The following is a 16,761-nucleotide window of genomic DNA, read 5'->3' as shown; positions in this document are numbered from 1 at the left end:
GCAATTCTTCATCTATTAACTGCAGTCCCACCCACGGAGACCACAAGCAACGATTATTTATGCTAACCGTCTCGAAAAAGACTGCGTTTTTCGGAACATGGATTCGATTGCACGGGATGGGCCAAGACTCACCCCCCCCCCCCACCCACAACCCTACCTGTTGTGGAAACGTGTGGGCGGAGGTTAAGCACAGCATCACACAAGATGTACTTATACGTCAAATTCATATAAGTAACGAGTATTCTATTTCTCCTGTTCATATCTAACACTGAACAATGATTAACAAGTAATTTTTCTTTCCGGTCACGCTCAGCGGCATTGCCAGTCGTATAAACTTGGTCTTCTCACGTCCCTCGGGTAGGGGAAAGAAGTGTAGTCATACCCTGGTGAGAGTGGTTGTAGATAGGAAAAGGAGAGGGGTTGGAAAGGTTGAATATGTGTATGCATGACAATCTAGATATTTACCCATTATCTTTGACAGGTTGCGTACACTGACCCCCCACATATACAAATACACACACAATATATATATATATATATATATATATATATATATATATATATATATATATATATATACTAAGAGAGAGAGAGAGAGAGAGAGAGAGAGAGAGAGAGAGAGAGAGAGAGAGAGAGAGCGTGCTCAGTAACATAATCTTCATCTTTGTAAAAGAATCCGGGCTCGAATCCATGGTGAGATCAGGTACATGCGGTTTAGTCAAGATGTGATTACGGCTTAGTGAAATCCTTACTTAAATGCGTAGTTCGTAAGTGTGTGTGAGTGTATATATACATACATATACACACAAACACACACACATACATACATACATACATACATATATATATATATATATATATATATATATATATATATATATACATATATATGTATATATACACACGTGTATATACTTATTTATATATATAAACATTCATATATACAGTATATATATATATATATATATATATATATATATATAATCATAATTTGTTAATACGTAAACTTCATTCATTTTTTTCATATGAGCCATCCAAATAATTTAATATTAAATTTAATTCGATCCTGCTTGATAGAGCAATGTCACTGTCCCTTGCTTCTGCCATTCATGAGTTGCCTTTAAACCTTTAAACATGTCAGAAGGAAGTTTATGTAGCAGGAATCCTCAGATCAAACATAGCTTCAGAGATTAAGTATTTGGAATTAAATACTAGTTTCTTTTTTTATTATTATTTTAATATTCTTTTGGTATTTATATGATAAAGTGATGATACCTAGAAGACCTTCTTTTAGAGTTACAATAATGAATCCCCAGAATTTAAGCTTGGGATAAATAAGAGTATTTTCTGAGAATAAGTTTCCTTGCAAAAGCTGATATCTCGACGATCGATTTCATTTCGTTGTTAAATTTCATAAAAAAAAAAAAAAATTAAATTTCATAAAATTATTTTAAATTTCATAAAATATTTCAAATTTCATAAAAATATTTTAAATTTCATAAAAATATTTTAAATTTCATAAAAACATTTTAAATTTCATAAAAATATACTGTTCCATTTCATGAAATAAATATAAGACCATTAATAAAAAAAACTGCTTCTGTGTAAATATAAAATAAATTTATTGATAATTCACTTAAATGACAGATGCATCAACAACTCCTAATCCTTCACAACATCAACAAAGTCCTATTTTCAATTACAAATGATGAAAATTACGCCAATATAAAATATTCCAAAGGAATCTTGACAGCATATCACATACGGAGAAGACCTTTCCTACCCATAATGCCTCCTTCGACCACCATACATGTACGCAGGACAAAATCGATTTCAACGTCCTCTCTCTCTCTCTCTCTCTCTCTCTCTCTCTCTCTCTCTCTCTCTCTCTCTCTCTCTCTCTCTCTCTCCATTCTGGACGCCTACCTGAGCATGTGCTTCCGCTTCCAAAATCTCATCTCAGAGAGAGAGAGAGAGAGAGAGAGAGAGAGAGAGAGAGAGAGAGAGAGAGAGAGAGAGAGAGGAGAGTGGGCGATGGGGAAGTAATGGATGGTTGTATGGGAACGATGGAAAGTGTGTAGGTGGGTTGCCTTTGAGTCTCTCTCTCTCTCTCTCTCTCTCTCTCTCTCTCTCTCTCTCTCTCTCTCTCTCTTTCATCTCCCCGGCATCGTCCTCCTACACAAAAGGACCCACCCGGATTAAGGATATGCTTCCATCCTACAGGGAGGCAGTAAAATGAAAATCCATACTTCCTTTCGTCCAATTCTTAAGCTTTCTTCGTTCTCATTGCTCAGACCTCGACGTAAGAGGGGAGGGGGGAGGAGTTAGAGAGAGACTTTTAGTTAGAACTGCCTGTGACCTACTTACTTTCTTCGGAGACGCAATTAAGGAATAGGGTATTTTTGTGTGTACGTTAATAGATATGTGTATATATATACATACAAACATACATACATATATATATATATATATATATATATATATATATATATATATATATATATATATATATATTTCTGTGTGTGTGTGTATACACACACACACACACATAATATATATATATATATATATATATATATATATATATATATATATATATGATAAAATTTGCACATTTAACGTGTTTTTCCTATTTCAAATAAGCCACATATATTAACACATTAAAGTCTGGAATCTCTTAACGACCTCGGGATCACAGCCCCAGGCGAAATCACTCAAAGACTTAAGTATCTGACCGGCCGGGTTTCGAACCCTGGCCCAGGATACCTGTATGACATTGACCATACCACTCAGCCACGAAGAAAGATAAAAGTCAATGACAATTCTTCTGTACATATACCTGTCGAATTCAGGTTTTATGTACTTAGAATTGAATTCAACCCATCTTCACCATCATAGCTAATTGATAGGTCAGCTGTTCTTGATATCAATGTACAATTAAATTAAAAAAAAAACAGATCAAACAATATATGTTAATTCAAACACAACATATATATATTATATTGCAAAGCCTCTGATAAAGGAAGAAAAGTTTGAGACTGAAACACTTCATAAAACAGGGAGACACACAAGATAATACTCAAGATATTATAATATAGTCTTTTCAAGAACTAATCAATTTGGAATTTAACTTTACACATTTCAGTTCGCTTTATGAAGTACAGCACGGCACCAAAACCAACATTATTGTGTATCTAACTACAGACAAATAAGGTGAAAGCTTTAAATCTAAACATTTTAAACCCGAAATATATAATTTTTGACAGTTTAATAAAATAAATCAGGCCAGAAACACAGCTTCCAAAGCATTACCCCCATCAGGGTGAAGACGCCCTACATCCAAAAGCCCCAAATTCATCTTCCAAAGCATTACCCCCTTCAGGATGAAGACGCCCTACATCCAAAGCCCCAAAATCATATTTTCAATTCCTTCAGAAATATCCTCTTTGCTTACCTGGTGGTCAGGAGAAGGCGATGCCCCTACGTCGCTCTCCACGGAGGACGCCGACGAAGACGTTGAAGGAGGCGCTGGAGGAGGGCCCCCAACTGATCTGCTGAGGCCCATGCCGTCCTCGGAGCAGACGCCACCCCGTTCGCCATCTTCCCGTTCAGAGTAGCCGTTCTCGCTGGAAAGGGAAAAAAAATTATACTTGGATTTTCATCGGAGCAAATAGCAATTAATTCATGTTTTCTTTCTCCCGCCAACCATATTAATATTCATTGGTTCATTACCTCCGCCTACGAAGTTGGAAGGAGGTTATGTTTTACCCCCTGTTTGTGTGTCTGTTTGTTTATTTGTATATGTGTTTGTTTGTGGGTGTGAACAGGTTCCTGGCCACAATTAGGTTATGTTTTCGCTCTTATATGTGTATTTGTTCGTGTGTATGTGTGTGTTTGTTTGCTCCTGGCAACCATTTTAATCGTAGAGTAATGAAACTTGCAGGGATGAACTATTATGTAAAAATCTGTAACTTATCAAAGTCAAGGTCAAAGGTCAAGCAAAATGTCCAATTCACGTAATCTGCCATAACTTTGGACATCGTTGTCAGAGACTTCAAACTTGGTTCATATTTGAGTGAATGAAAATCCACGAAAATTAATACAAGTTAAGGTCAAAGATCAAGGTCGAACAAAAGGACGAGAAATAAACTGCCGCGACGGAGGTCTGCCTTCTACTGTGTGCCCCTCTAGTTTTTCTCGTCTATAGTCAGTTTATTTTAGCGATGCAGATTTGCACCGACTCGCAGCGGTGCCCTTTTAGCTCGGAAAAGTTTCCTGATCGCTGATTGGTTGGACGAGATAATTCTAACCAATCAGCGATCGGGAAACTTTTCCGAGCCAAAAGGGCACCGCTGCGAGTCGGTGCAAATCTACCTTGATAAAAGAAATGTACTACAGAGGTAAAGGAAGAGAGTAAATTGAAGATTTTGATTAATGGTTTATATATATATATATATATATATATATATATATATATATATATATATATATATATATATATATATATATATATATATATTCTGATGAAACAGGAATAAGATGTAAATTAAGGAAATAAATCAGTTACTGGTGGTATGCAGTAATGAAGAGAAAAAGATAAGGACAATAAAAAAAGAAGCTCTACTCTCCAAATAAAGGAAATAAATGTATCTCAAATTCTAGATCTTCCTTAATTGATTAAGATTTAATTCAGTTAACGTCAAAAGAATCTCTCACTATGCAAATCAGGATACAGAATCACAAGGAAGGTATGTTTGAATTAACTGCAGATAAAATAGGAAAGATTTCTACTTCTGTTTCATCGAGGTAAGAAAAAAATTGACTGATTCTTTGCTAAAAATTTGCTTGAAAGGAATGAACAATGTCAGTAAAGATTTCTCTCAATAAGAAAAGATCGGAAAGATGAGAAATAATGATTGAAAACACGAGACGAAACAGATTGAAAACACGAAAAACAAAAAGATTGAAAACACAAGAAACAAAAAGATTGAAAACACGAGACGAAACAGATTGAAAACACGAAAAACAAAAAGATTGAAAACACAAGAAACAAAAAGATTGAAAACACGAGACGAAACAGATTGAAAACACGAAAAACAAAAAGGTTGAAAACACAAGAAACAAAAAGATTGAAAACACGAGACGAAACAGATTGAAAACACGAAAAACATAAAGATTGAAAACACAAGAAACAAAAAGATTGAAAACACGAGACGAAACAGATTGAAAACACGAAAAACAAAAAGATTGAAAACACAAGAAACAAAAAGATTGAAAACACGAGAAACAAAAAAATTGAAAAGACGAAAAACAAAAAGATTGAAAACACGAGAAATCATTTAAGTAAAATATTGAAAACGAGAGGGGAAAAATTGAAAACACGAGAAATCATTCAAGTAAAGCATTGAAAACACGAGAAACAAAAGATGAAAGGAAGAGAAATCATTTAAATCAAGAATTAAAAACATAAATTACAGAAAGTCTTCATGAACACTAGCCCAGGACTTGACCATTTCTCTTCAGATCCAGTTACAATGAAGATTAACATTCGCGATCCAGGGGAATTAGCCCGAGTCTAATGGACCACATTCCCCTAATTTGTTGCGATTTACCCATTTCCCTCTTGAATAAAGCCAAGGGACAGTGACTGAACCAGTTTCTGTTCCAAAAGGGGTAGAGTTATTCGTTCATTGTAATGTTTCCGTTGGTGTTTTTTTTTTTTCACTTTTGGTTCGTAAGATAATTTTTTTTTTTTATTTGGCATATGTGCGTGCGTAAAGTTGCGGACATGAAGTATACAGAATCATACATACATACATACATACATACATACATACAAACATACACATATATAATATACATGAGTGTGTGTGTGTATATATATATATATATATATATATATGTATATATATATACTGTAATAAATAAATATATAGTGTATAAATATATACACACACACATATATATATATATTATAATATACATATATATACAAACACAAGAGTATATTTAATATATATATATATATATATATATATATATATATATATGTATGTATGTAAAACTGTATAAATAAATATATAAAGTGAATATATATGTAACTATACACACACACACACACACACACACACATATATATATATAGTATATATATATATATATATATATATATATATATATATATATACTTATATAAACATATACATATATATCCCTATATATTCTTATAAAGTGGGTTCATACAAGGCTTAACACAATGCAGATGACTACACTGTTTAGGTGTATGAAGAGACCACTGAACAATGTGGCAGTCCACCATTGTTTGTGTATTTATCTGGAGGCACCTGTAAGGGCAACTAACACATCAGTACACGTGTGTGTAAGTGTGTGTACAGAGTACCTGAAGTAAACACTGAACATTAAACTGCATTCAGCAGTGAATTAAGAATAAATTGCATAGGTAGCCATTACTTCTTAAGTGGTTCAGTAACCAAGAGGTTGATATCTGGAAGCGGGTTCAATACTGAACTATCACCACTAGGTCATTCAGTCGAAAATTGGTGTTAAGTTTAAGGACATGGGATTAGTAAATCAAATCTCTTCTGGTACCATATATATATACATATATATATGCATATAAATATAAATATATATATATATATATATATATATATATATATATATATATATATATACAGTGTATGTACATATATATATATATAATATATATATATATATATATATATATATATATATACACTATATTATATACATATATATATATACATATATATATACAGTTATATATATATATATTATATATATATATATACATATACATATACATATATATGTACATACACGGTATATATATATATATATATATATATATATATATATATATATATATATAAACACACTAGCCTATTGGAAACATCCCACCCTAGCAATCTGTTGGACGAGAGTTCGCGACCCCCAAGCTCAATAGTTTCTAGAGGTGTTATTGAACATACAGATAAAACGGTGGAACCCCAGATGTTAAATACTTCCTAACTCAAATAAATCCGCTATCAAACAGGGTGAGAAAAATGCCTTGGCGAACAATTAGCGTGTCTTGTTAGATCTTTCTCAAGAGCATTCTATGACGCAAGCTAAACTTGCAATATATCACACTAAATGTTTTTGCTTATTTAAAGTTATTTCCTTTGTATTTTCATTGCAACAGTTCACCTAAAATGTCAGTGATTGTCTTATAATTGTGAAACCCTCAATAAAAATAGTTTTCTGGGCAATGATAACTCTCCAAGATACCATTCTTTATCTTCTATTTAGGCCATCAGCTCTCCTTACTATAAGTTGAATTAAATCTTATTTCATCTACACGATTCTTTTTATTGATTTCACTGCATGAAAGTATTGGAAACTCCGTATAATAATGCATCAATTACTTTCACATGAAATCTTATCGGGAAAATTGGATCGCCTTCTGAACAAGTTGGATATTGAAGAGCCTTCTGGAACAAAAGAAAGTTCAAGAGCCGATGTTCCAATGTATATAATCTTTAGTGTGTTATCGTTATAATTAAGGTAACTATATTAGTCTTACTAACATTGTATATTTAGCGTATATATTTGGTCTATTTTTTTGCCAGCTTTAATGCATCCATGATATCTGAAGCGTTAAAAATCCATTCGATTATACATTACAGCATTATTCGTATCTACTAACAACATGCCATTAAAACTGTACGGGCAAGTTTATTTTCCGAACTGTTACCGAGTTTGAATTTTAGTTTTTCTACCTAGGTTAGTCATTTGGTCCTTTATTTTAAAGGTTTCCGTAAAATCTAATTGGTTATTTTTCCGGTTAGGTAATTATATCTACAACAGTAACATTATTAATAATTTTAGATGCAACTAATTATAAAAACGAGGTAATAACACAATGATAAAACCTAATGTGGATACATGCCAGCAAAACATATAAGTTTATCCTGAAGGAAGGCTAGAAAGAAAACGGACATAATATCACATGAGAGAAAATGAGAACGTCTTATGTAGCTGTGACTTAACTAAATCTCACAAGGTTTGTTCTAGCAATTTCATCGACTAAACGTCGCTCTCAAAGAAAAATATACAAACAAACAAATATAGAATAATAATTAAAATAAATAACCACAAATAAAAAAAATAAACATGGCTGCAACATACGCATAAGGATCGAAACAGAAAATGGAAAAATAGCCATAAAATTTCAGACTTACTTAGGAATACACTCTGTCACACTACTCTATCTTGTATCTTTTATTATTATTTTTTTTTAAGTACAGTTTATACATTTAAGATCTATTTTAGTGATGTTACTGTTCTTAAAACATGTGATTTTAATTGTTTATCAGTTTTCTTGAAGGTTATTCAATTCCTAATTTCCTTTCCTCGCTGGGCTACTTTTCTCTGTTGGAGCCCTTGGGCTTAGAGCATCCTGTTTTTCCAACTCCGTACGGACAATCCCCTATATATGAAACATCATATAATTGAATACAATGAACAGAGAAGTATAAAAAAGCAACCCATAACCTATCGTATATTACAAAAAAAAAAAATATATATAAATTATTTCCCTTTGTTAATTAATCTATGAATTAATAGTGAAATACAAGTGTTTTTGAGTGTATTTGCGAAATATTTTTGTCATTTCTGGCGTATAAGCTTACGACACTGACACACACCTTGCATTAAACCACTAACTCATTGCTAATATTTTACTACAGCTCTACGTATATACACTGAAAACCCCGAGATATGAGAGAGAGAGAGAGAGAGAGAGAGAGAGAGAGAGAGAGAGAGAGAGTCACAGTATGGCTAAAGACGACTATTCAGCAGTTCGTCGAACTCCCTGACACATATTGCACCATTCGTTATATGGAAATTTGCAGGCAATCTTAAGTTTCTTAAACGAACCCTATTTCACCTTGAATTCCACGAAAAAGTTTACCGAACTTGATTGCAAATTGCTACGTTGTGTCAATCTTTTGGTGAATAAATTACAGAAAACATAAAATTCAAGAGTAATAAAAGTAACATCACAATAACGAAACTATAATTTATCCAAGGAAAGAAAGGAAGTCTTCATTGGGCTACACCAGACCTGGCTGAATTTCATATACAAAAGTAGTAAGTCGAACCTCGAACTAGTTCGCCCAGAAGATTAGACAAGAATAGCTAATGTTGATCAAAATGTAAACAGTTAGGGGTGATGTTTATTGGACATATTATCAACATGGGCGCACCCAACCCTTAAGCTACGCCTTGTGTGGGTTCTGGCTACGTTAAAACAGGCAGTGATTCGGTAGTACAGGATTGCAGGCAGGAGCGGTTTTGAAGCTTAAAGGCTAACTTTACACAAACGGATTTTTTTCCGTACGGAAATATTTCCGCTCATTACGAGGCATGTCTTCACAAGAGAGGATTTTCCAAGAGTGGTTTCGCAGCTTTTGTAAGGCTCGGTTCACACACTGCGGATTTTTTTCCGTACGGAAATATTTCCGCTCATTACGAACCCTGTCTTCACAAGAGAGGATTTTCCAAGAGTGGTTTCGCAGCTTATGTAAGGCTCGCTTCACACAAGCAGATTTTTTTTCCTTACGGAAATATTTCCGCTCGGTACGAGGCATCTCTTCATACACGAGGCTTTTCCCAAGCGGCCTCATAGATTCAATAAGCTGCTATACTGGAACCGGGCGAACTAGCAGTGCAAATCTCTAGTAAATCACTACCGCTCAGTAATTCTTCGAGCGGGCTGTATATGAAGGGTCTCATTGAACTTCATTGTTTTCTAATCCGCGCGGAAATAAAACACGCGGTATCTATCCACTCGTGTGAAAAAGAATCTATAGAGGAAGACGCCAACATATTTAGTAAGTATAGTTGGTAATTCTAGCTATTTACGAGAAATGTGGATTCCCAACACAACCACTGACAGGAGTCCTTCAAGCTCTTCATATGACCACTGTCACTAGAATCGAGGCCTCTTCAGCCAGCTTCTTCCAGGACATGTGGAATCGCAGACTCTGTGGGCACTGTTTTCAAATAAATTACCAGAATTGAAACACCAGCAGGACTTTACTTAATGTGAACGGAGAAAAAAGTTTAACCCTAATTCTAAATTAAATTCTGTATCTATTTTTCGATTCCACTACATATTCCCCCTTTATTTTACAATATAAAAGAAAAAAAAATATGCAACCGTTTCTAGCCCACTGCAGGAAAAAGGCCTCCGAAGTGTTCTTAGTCATGTCTGGGGCTATAGGCTAGTTTTCCTCACCACGGTGGCCAAATGCGAATTGGTAATGGTAGGAGTTTTTGACTGATCGCTCACAGCAAATCACTACTCACTATGGGTAAACCTCACTAGTACAGCTTTGCTGATCATGGAGATACACAAACCCTTATCACCAACCACGTTAAGGTATTCCCACTCGGAAACGGATATATAATGTATTATAAACATATTTATAATATACATAATATATAATGTAATATATGTTATAATGCATCAAAAGTGAAACAATTCAAAATTATCAACTCCCTGCATTATATGTGGTGGCCTGTTGGTAAGGTCCTTGCCTAGTGATCGCCAGACTGGGGTTCGAGTCCCGCTCAAACTCATTCGTTTCCTTTAGCCGCTGCAAACCTCACCATCCTTGTGAGATAAGGATGGGAAGTTTGAAGGAGCCTTTAGCTTTACCTGCTCAGTCGTCAGCAGGCATTGCCTGGTCTTTTCCCTGGTCCTGGCTTGGGTGGAGAGGGGGCTTAGCGCTGATCATATGTATATAAGGTCAATCTCTAGGGCAATGCCATTCATGAGCAGCCTTTCAAAACCTCTTGCTTAAGGGTAAACTAGGGCACCACGATTCTTATTTCTCTTCCGCTTGTTTTGTTAAAGTTTTTATAGTTTATATAAGATATATCTATTCTAATGCTGTTACTTTTATTAGAATATTTTATTTTTCCTTCGTTTCCTTTCCTCACTGGGCTATTTTCCCTGTTGGAGCCCCTGGGCTTATAACATCCTGCTTTTCCAACTAGGTAGCTAGCAAGCTATAATAATAATAACAATAATAATAATAATATGGGATGAAACGATTCTCCTCCCGTAACTTGAACTGTAACAAATCAACGAAAAATGTGTCAAGTCACGATTACTATATTGGCAATACAACGACGTGAAATACCACAGTTAGTTCTACAATTCTGATAAAAGTAGAAAGTCAATCTCGATCGGTACATGGAATTCTGTTTTAAAAGCCCCAGCTGATATTTATGACCAACTCTCCATATATGTAAGACCAGAAAGAGAAACAATTATAGCCCACGTTCGAGCTAACAGAAATATATATATATATATATATATATACTGTATATATAAATATATATATACAAGTATGTATGAATGTATACACACAAACACATATATACTGTACAGTATATATATATATATATATACAGTATATGTGTGTGTATACATACATACTTGTATATATATATATATATATATATAATACACAGACACACAAATTTTTGTCAATATGTAATAATATCACAATCAAACGAAGAAGGAGTACGAGGGAATAATCTTCCACGCACACACACAAATCATTCCGAAATTAAACACGCAAGCGCGTGCACGAGCGCGCTTACGCGCACGCGAAACAAAAACATGAGGAATTTGACAAGTCACTACTGAAAACACAGTACTTTCACCGTTGAAACAAGATAACATATATTTAAACACTATGTCAGCTCAAAAGTGCGGAAAAGGTTACAATGATATAAATGATTACGTACGAATGACTCGTGCACCAGAGAGAGAGAGAGAGAGAGAGGAGAGAGAGAGAGAGAGAGAGTCAAAGTCAAAAATCCTATATTCCATTACAAAATGGTTATTCTGTTGAGAGAGAGAGAGAGAGAGATGAGAGAGAGAGAGGAGAGTCAAAGTAAAAAAACCTATATTCCATTATAAAATGGTTATTCTGTTGAGAGAGAGAGAGAGAGAGAGAGAGAGAGAGAGAGTCAAAGTCAAAAAACTATATTCCATTATAAAATGGTTATTCTGTTGAGAGAGAAAGAGAGAGAGAGAGAGAGAGAGAGAGAGAGAGAGAGTGTAAGTAAAGGACTCCTTTAAATAAGTTTTCGTTAAATTTGTATGATTTTGTTACTAAACTTATACCTTAAAGGTGTTTGGTTTCAGTTCCAATTTCATCAGTATAGATACTCACCAGAACGTCAGCCAGGCAAGGCCAATCACCCACTGTGGTGCCCTACCACAGCAGTGGCCTCTTTAGTAAACAGCTTAAACTCACAGTCCCGGGCTGGGATCAATCTGCTGCCATGCAAATGCTAGGCGAACCCGTTACTATTGTAATAGCCACTGTACTCTATGTTATTAGCCTATTTATATATTTCTTCTAACAATATCTTTCGAACTAAAATTTTCTGTAGAAGGGTAAGCTTAAGATAGTATCTCTGTCTAATAGTATTTATTCTTCTACCAATAAGTATAAAAATAAGATATCCTATGGGAAGGGGAGGCTTATGATAGTATCTCTGTCTAATAGTATTTATTCTTCTACCCAATAAGTTATGAAATAAGATATCCTATGGGAAGGGGAGGCTTATGATAGTATCTCTGTCTAATACTATTATTCTTCTACCCAATAAGTTATGAAATAAGATATCCTATGGGAAGGGGAGGCTTATGATAGTATCTCAGTCTAATAGTATTTATTCTTCTACCCAATAAGTTATGAAATAAGATATCCTATGGGAAGGGGAGGCTTATGATAGTATCTCAGTCTAATAGTATTTATTCTTTCTACCAATTAGTTATGAAATAAGATATCCTATGGGAAGGGGAGGCTTATGATAGTATCTCAGTCTAATAGAATTTATTCTTCTTCCAATTAGTTATGAAATAAGATATCCCATGGGAAGGGGATGCCTATGATAGTATCTCTGTCTAATAGCATTTATTCTTCTACCAATAAGTTATGAAATAAGATATTCCTATGGGAAGGGGATGCCTATGATAGTATCTCTGTCTAATAGCATTTATTCTTCTACCAATAAGTTATGAAATAAGATATCCTATGGGAAGGGGAGGCTTATGATAGTATCTCAGTCTAATAGTATTTATTCTTCTACCAATATGTTACGAAATAAAATGTCCTTTGGGAGGGTACGCTTATGATAGTATCTCTTTCTAATAGTACTTATTCTTCTACCAATATCTTTCGAATTAAAATGTCCAGTGAGAGGTAATCTTATGATAGCATCTTTATATTTTACGATAATATTTATTCTTCTACCAATATCTATCGAAATAAAATGGCATGGGAAGAAAGGTAAGGAAGGTGAAATCCCATCATGGAAAAAATGATATCGTGCTGTGTATTATAATCAAGGTATTGATAATGTTACTTATATGGAAGGTTTTGTGGATGAATGCTGTGAATATTAATGACTCGTCTTATTTGGACGTCACGGATATTTATGATGAGTCTTTGTGTTCATATGAAGGACGATGTTATTATTATTATTATTATTATTATTATTATTATTATTATTATTACAAGCTAAGCTATCACCCAAGTTGGAAAATCATGATGCTATAAGCCCAGGGGCTCTAACAGGGAAAAAATAGCCCAGTGAGGAAAGGAAACAAGGAAAATTAATCATCTACGGGAGAAGCAAACGAACAATCAAAATAAATTTTTAAGAAACTGTAACAACATCAAACATATATTTTTCAATAGCATTTCTAATAAGAAACTCATTCTATTTACATATCTATATATACACACAACACAAACAGACATACAGAAAAATTAAGTTTTTGTTAATGTTGTAACTGAAAGACATAATGACACTACAACTACTATTTACATCACCACCTTATCGATCATTTGTAAATACATCCACGAACAGTAGTAAACACGATTAGCTGGGTCAAGGTTAGCGTAAGATCGAGGCCTACATAAACATGAGAGTTTCTTCTTCAAGTTGAAAACAGGATCATTTCTGGGCCAGACTCAATTTGGGGTTCCAAGGGTACATACAGTACACTGTGTCAGTATGAACACACAAACATACCTCAGATTTCCCCTTTCCCTGGTATCATCTATTCACCTTTTCACTAGTTTCTTTACATTAATTCAACTCTTTTACTTGAGGGTACATTCGGGGCACCCTATTCAATCAAATTTCTCTTCCCTCTTGTTTTGTTAGAAGTTTTTATAGTTTATATAGGAAATATTATTGTGATGTTTCTGTTCTGTAAATATTTCATTTTTCCTTGTTTCCTTTCCTCACTGGGCTATTTTCCCTGTTGGGGCCATTGCGCTTAGAGCATCCTGCTATTTCCAACTAGAGTTGTAGCTTAATAATATATATATATATATATATAGCCTATATATATATGTATATATATATATATATATATATTAATAAATATATACATACATACGATATATATTTACATATAATTTTACCTTTATATATATACATATATGTATATATATATATATATATATACAAACATATATATATAGACATATATATATACATATACATATAGATAGTTATAATATATATATATATATATTATATATATATATATATATATAATAACCAGACCCTTGTTCTCTATTATACAGGGGAGATTGGATCCTAGGAATTCCTCATTCAGAGGGAAAATCCCCATGAACTGAATTTAAATACCTTCAAAAACCACATAAACGGAATCCATATTAATCCTCTCTAAATATAAAGTAACATATAACATATAATCCTGACTATTCTCCTCTAAATATTAAAATACAACATACCTAAACTCTAGTTCTATTTCAGTTCTATTTCAGAACATCATTTTCACCTAATACAGTAGTCACTGAAAAACATTCGCTATATTTAGTCTAATATTTCTCTCCACCCCCGGCCACATGTGGTGTCGGTTCCGAGGAATGTGTCGCAAGTTCAAAAGATCCTTTGAATGGGCTAATTCAAGGCATATTAAGCCTTGTCCTCAAAGAAATCCTTTCATGTCGAATCCAGTGAAGCAAGAATGGACGGATCTTGGTGTTGACACCCACAGATAAAAAAAAGAGTTTTAGTATTCTTGTTATATTCCTTATCCAAAGGCGTTATTTAGATTCGCAACAGGTGTTAAAAAAGTTAGTATTTTAATTATAATTCATTACTATTCAATCATGTTTTAAAGAAGTTCAGGATTTCAATAATATATCTTAACTAAAATTATGACGGAATTATTCTCCTCCAAAGAGTAAACATATCCTTTTAAAGCTACATAAAAAAAAAAAAAAAAAAAAAAATAGTTTAAAAATAGTTTAAGAAAATAAAATTAAAAAAAAAAGGGCAGATTTAACTAATCGCTTACGAATGACGGGTGAAAGGGCAGGTTATGTCCCTGGAAAAAACACATGCATAACCGAAGCTCCTCTCCACCCAAGCAAAACCCAGGTGCCCCAGACAGTGGCGACTGACAAATCAGAAAGTATGGGCTATAAAAAAAAAAAAAAAAAAAAAAGTTAAATAGTCGCTTACGAACGACGGTGCCAAAGGGTTAAAATATATCCTGGACATTACACATACATAACCGAAGCTCCCCTCCACCCACCGCGAAACCCAGGGGGACCAGGCAGTGGATAATGACGAAATCAGTCTACGGGCCTGAAACACCTGTAAGTAGACACATAGAGAAAAAGAGATTCCTTAACATGAGGTACCCTCCCAAAATATTTTATCCATTCTCTTTAGCACACAGATCACAACTAACGTCTCTGCCTGGTGTTTCCCAGTCGGGGGTTCGAGTCCCGTTCAGACTCGTTAGTGCCATTTGTGTCTGCAACCTTATCATCCTTGTGAGCTAAGGTTGGGGGGTTTGAGGGACCCTATAGGTCTATCTGCTGAGTTATCAGCAGCCACTGCCTGGCCCTCCCTGGACCTAGCTTGGGTGGAGAGGAGGCTTGGGCACTGATCATATAATATATGGTCAGTCTCTAGGGCATTGTCCTGATTGCTGGGCAATGTCACTGTCCCTTACCTCTGCCATTCATGAGCGACCCTTTAAACCTTCAAATAAGAAAAACATGGTTTTTTTTATGCTTCTGATGTAAATCTGAACAATATTTACGGAAAGGGACATTTAAAGCGTCTCGTTTAGTTATTTCACAAAGTCAAGCTTACCGACAATGCAAATCAAGGTGACTACCAATGACAATCAAAAATCTCATCTTGACTCTACAATTATTACGTCGTCATTCGGTATTTTCGTCAGAATGCTTTATATATAATTATATATATATATAATATATATATACATATATATTTACATATATATATATATATATATATATCTACATATACATACATATATATTAATATATTATATTATATATATCATATCATAATATATACGTATATATATATATATATATATGTATATATATATTATATATAGGCTATATATGTATATCATATACACACACACACACACACATATATATATATATATATATACATATATATATATATTATATGTAACATAAATATATATAAATCATATATATATAATATACATATAATATATTTATATATATATATATATATAATATACTGTATATATATATATATATATCAAACCAGACACTTTGCTCTTCATCCTATATTATTGTTATTTTCATT

The 16,761-nt window shown here is 33.7% G+C and overlaps 1 protein-coding gene across 1 annotated transcript in view; it reads right to left on the bottom strand.

Annotated features, from left to right (window-relative positions):
* The window catches only part of LOC137632435 (tyrosine-protein phosphatase non-receptor type 4-like), an 80,675-nt gene extending 64,762 nt beyond the window's left edge, over window positions 1-15,913 (bottom strand). The window contains exons 1-3 of the mRNA XM_068364367.1: window positions 15,854-15,913; window positions 15,695-15,756; window positions 3,455-3,626 (exon numbers count right to left, since the gene is read on the bottom strand). Of these exons, the coding sequence (XP_068220468.1) occupies window positions 3,455-3,626; window positions 15,695-15,756; window positions 15,854-15,913 (294 nt within the window). The remainder of the gene's footprint in view (window positions 1-3,454; window positions 3,627-15,694; window positions 15,757-15,853) is intronic.
* Between the last annotated feature and the right edge of the window lie 848 nt (window positions 15,914-16,761).

Source organism: Palaemon carinicauda, chromosome 41 (genome assembly GCF_036898095.1).
Source record: "Palaemon carinicauda isolate YSFRI2023 chromosome 41, ASM3689809v2, whole genome shotgun sequence".
Classification (NCBI taxonomy): Eukaryota; Metazoa; Arthropoda; class Malacostraca; order Decapoda; family Palaemonidae; genus Palaemon; species Palaemon carinicauda.
The sequence above is the reverse complement of the archived record's forward strand: the minus strand, read 5'-3'. Positions and strand labels throughout refer to the sequence as shown.